We start from the raw sequence: 1,468 nt of genomic DNA on the forward strand, positions 1-1,468 counted from the left end.
TATATATATATATATATTCAGTGTTTTGCTTTCAGAAAAAAGAGATCTGATGTTTTCCAACCACAAAAATCTCAACTACAATAGGTTTCACCTGTTTAGAGAGCAACTCTTTGCACAGGGTGTACAGAGTGATGAACTTCCCAGCAAGGATCCGAGCATTGACAAACCCTTCAGTGACCAGCATGATTTCACAGATCAACTCGAAGTCCGGCACCACCATGGCACAAGGTCTGAGGGCCAGAGTGAAGATGGCACTCAGCGATTCTATTCAACATTTACTTAAACTACTGAGGCTTTACTTTAGTTTCAGTTGATCCAACAAACAAAAGTGGTACCTGAACAGAGCCTTCAGGTTCTCTGGCAGCTCAGTCCGACCTGCATACCCTGGATTCATCGTGATGAAGATTCCCACAGAAGGACAAAGATTAACCTCCTCCCCCATAAAGTTAAACCTCTGCTTCTTATCACGGATAGCATCCTGAATGCTTTTCACCTGCAAGTGAACATAATGCAGAAAACCACGTTTAGTTTCTCAGACAACAAAAACTCTTTATGAACAAAACAAAGTGTCTTTACAGCAATTTGAAAATGCATGAACAAATAATGAAATAAATCTTTTATTTTCACATTTATGTTAATGTTTATGATTGAAGTCAAGTTTTTATTTGACACAACTTTACTAACACCCACAAGCAAAGGGTGATGAAGGGCATGTGTTTATCAGTGTGTGCATGCAACTTTTGTGTATCTATCTCCAACGCAAAACATCAAAAACAACTAGAAAATTTTAATGTGATGTAAAAAGTAATCAGTGGATGTACTGTATATCTGATTTAAATTTTGAAGTCAACCTATTTCAGGATGGGTAGGTTAAAGGATTTTCAGTCAAGGGATATGAACTTTTACTGTGTTTTTATATTGCGGCTGAGAACATCTTTCCCTCCTGCCTTGAGAACCATCTGTCTATCAAAACAACCTCTTGTCTTCACCGGGAGGCTGACTTGCCAACTCACAGTGACTCATCGGTGTTGTCGCCATAAGAACATGCCCAAAATATTTCCTAATCTCTTCAGGGAAGCAGTGGCTGAGTGGTTAGAGCGGTCATTCTCCAAAGGGAGAGTTGGGGGTTTGATTCCACCAGCAGTCACATGCTGAAGGATCCCTGGGCAAGACACTGAACCCCTCATTGCTTCTGATGTGTGTGCCATATGTGTATGAATGTGATCTAAAGCAATGATTGGTCTCAACAGATTCAGATATTCTTTGTAGAGATGTAGTAGAGAGCTGTATGAATGTGTGTGTAGTAGAGTGCTGTATGAATGTTTGTGCAGTAGAGAGCTGTATGAATGTGTGTAGTAGAGAGCTGTATGAATGTGTGTGTAGTAGAGTGCTTTATGAAATGAATGTGTGTTCAGTAGAGAGCTGTATGAATGTGTGTGTAGTAGAGTGCTGTATGAATGTGTGTGTA

General features: G+C 39.9%; 1 protein-coding gene across 1 annotated transcript in view; it reads right to left on the reverse strand.

Annotated features, from left to right (window-relative positions):
* dnah9 (dynein, axonemal, heavy chain 9) overlaps positions 1 to 1,468 on the reverse strand; it is a 428,033-nt gene that overhangs the window by 290,055 nt on the left and 136,510 nt on the right. Inside the window, exons 35-36 of the mRNA XM_037691599.1 lie at positions 336 to 493; positions 92 to 230 (exon numbers count right to left, since the gene is read on the reverse strand). Coding sequence (XP_037547527.1) covers positions 92 to 230; positions 336 to 493 — 297 coding nt within the window. The remainder of the gene's footprint in view (positions 1 to 91; positions 231 to 335; positions 494 to 1,468) is intronic.

This window comes from Nematolebias whitei, chromosome 17 (assembly GCF_014905685.2).
Source record: "Nematolebias whitei isolate Nwh7 chromosome 17, NemWhi1, whole genome shotgun sequence".
In the NCBI taxonomy this organism is placed as follows: Eukaryota; Metazoa; Chordata; class Actinopteri; order Cyprinodontiformes; family Rivulidae; genus Nematolebias; species Nematolebias whitei.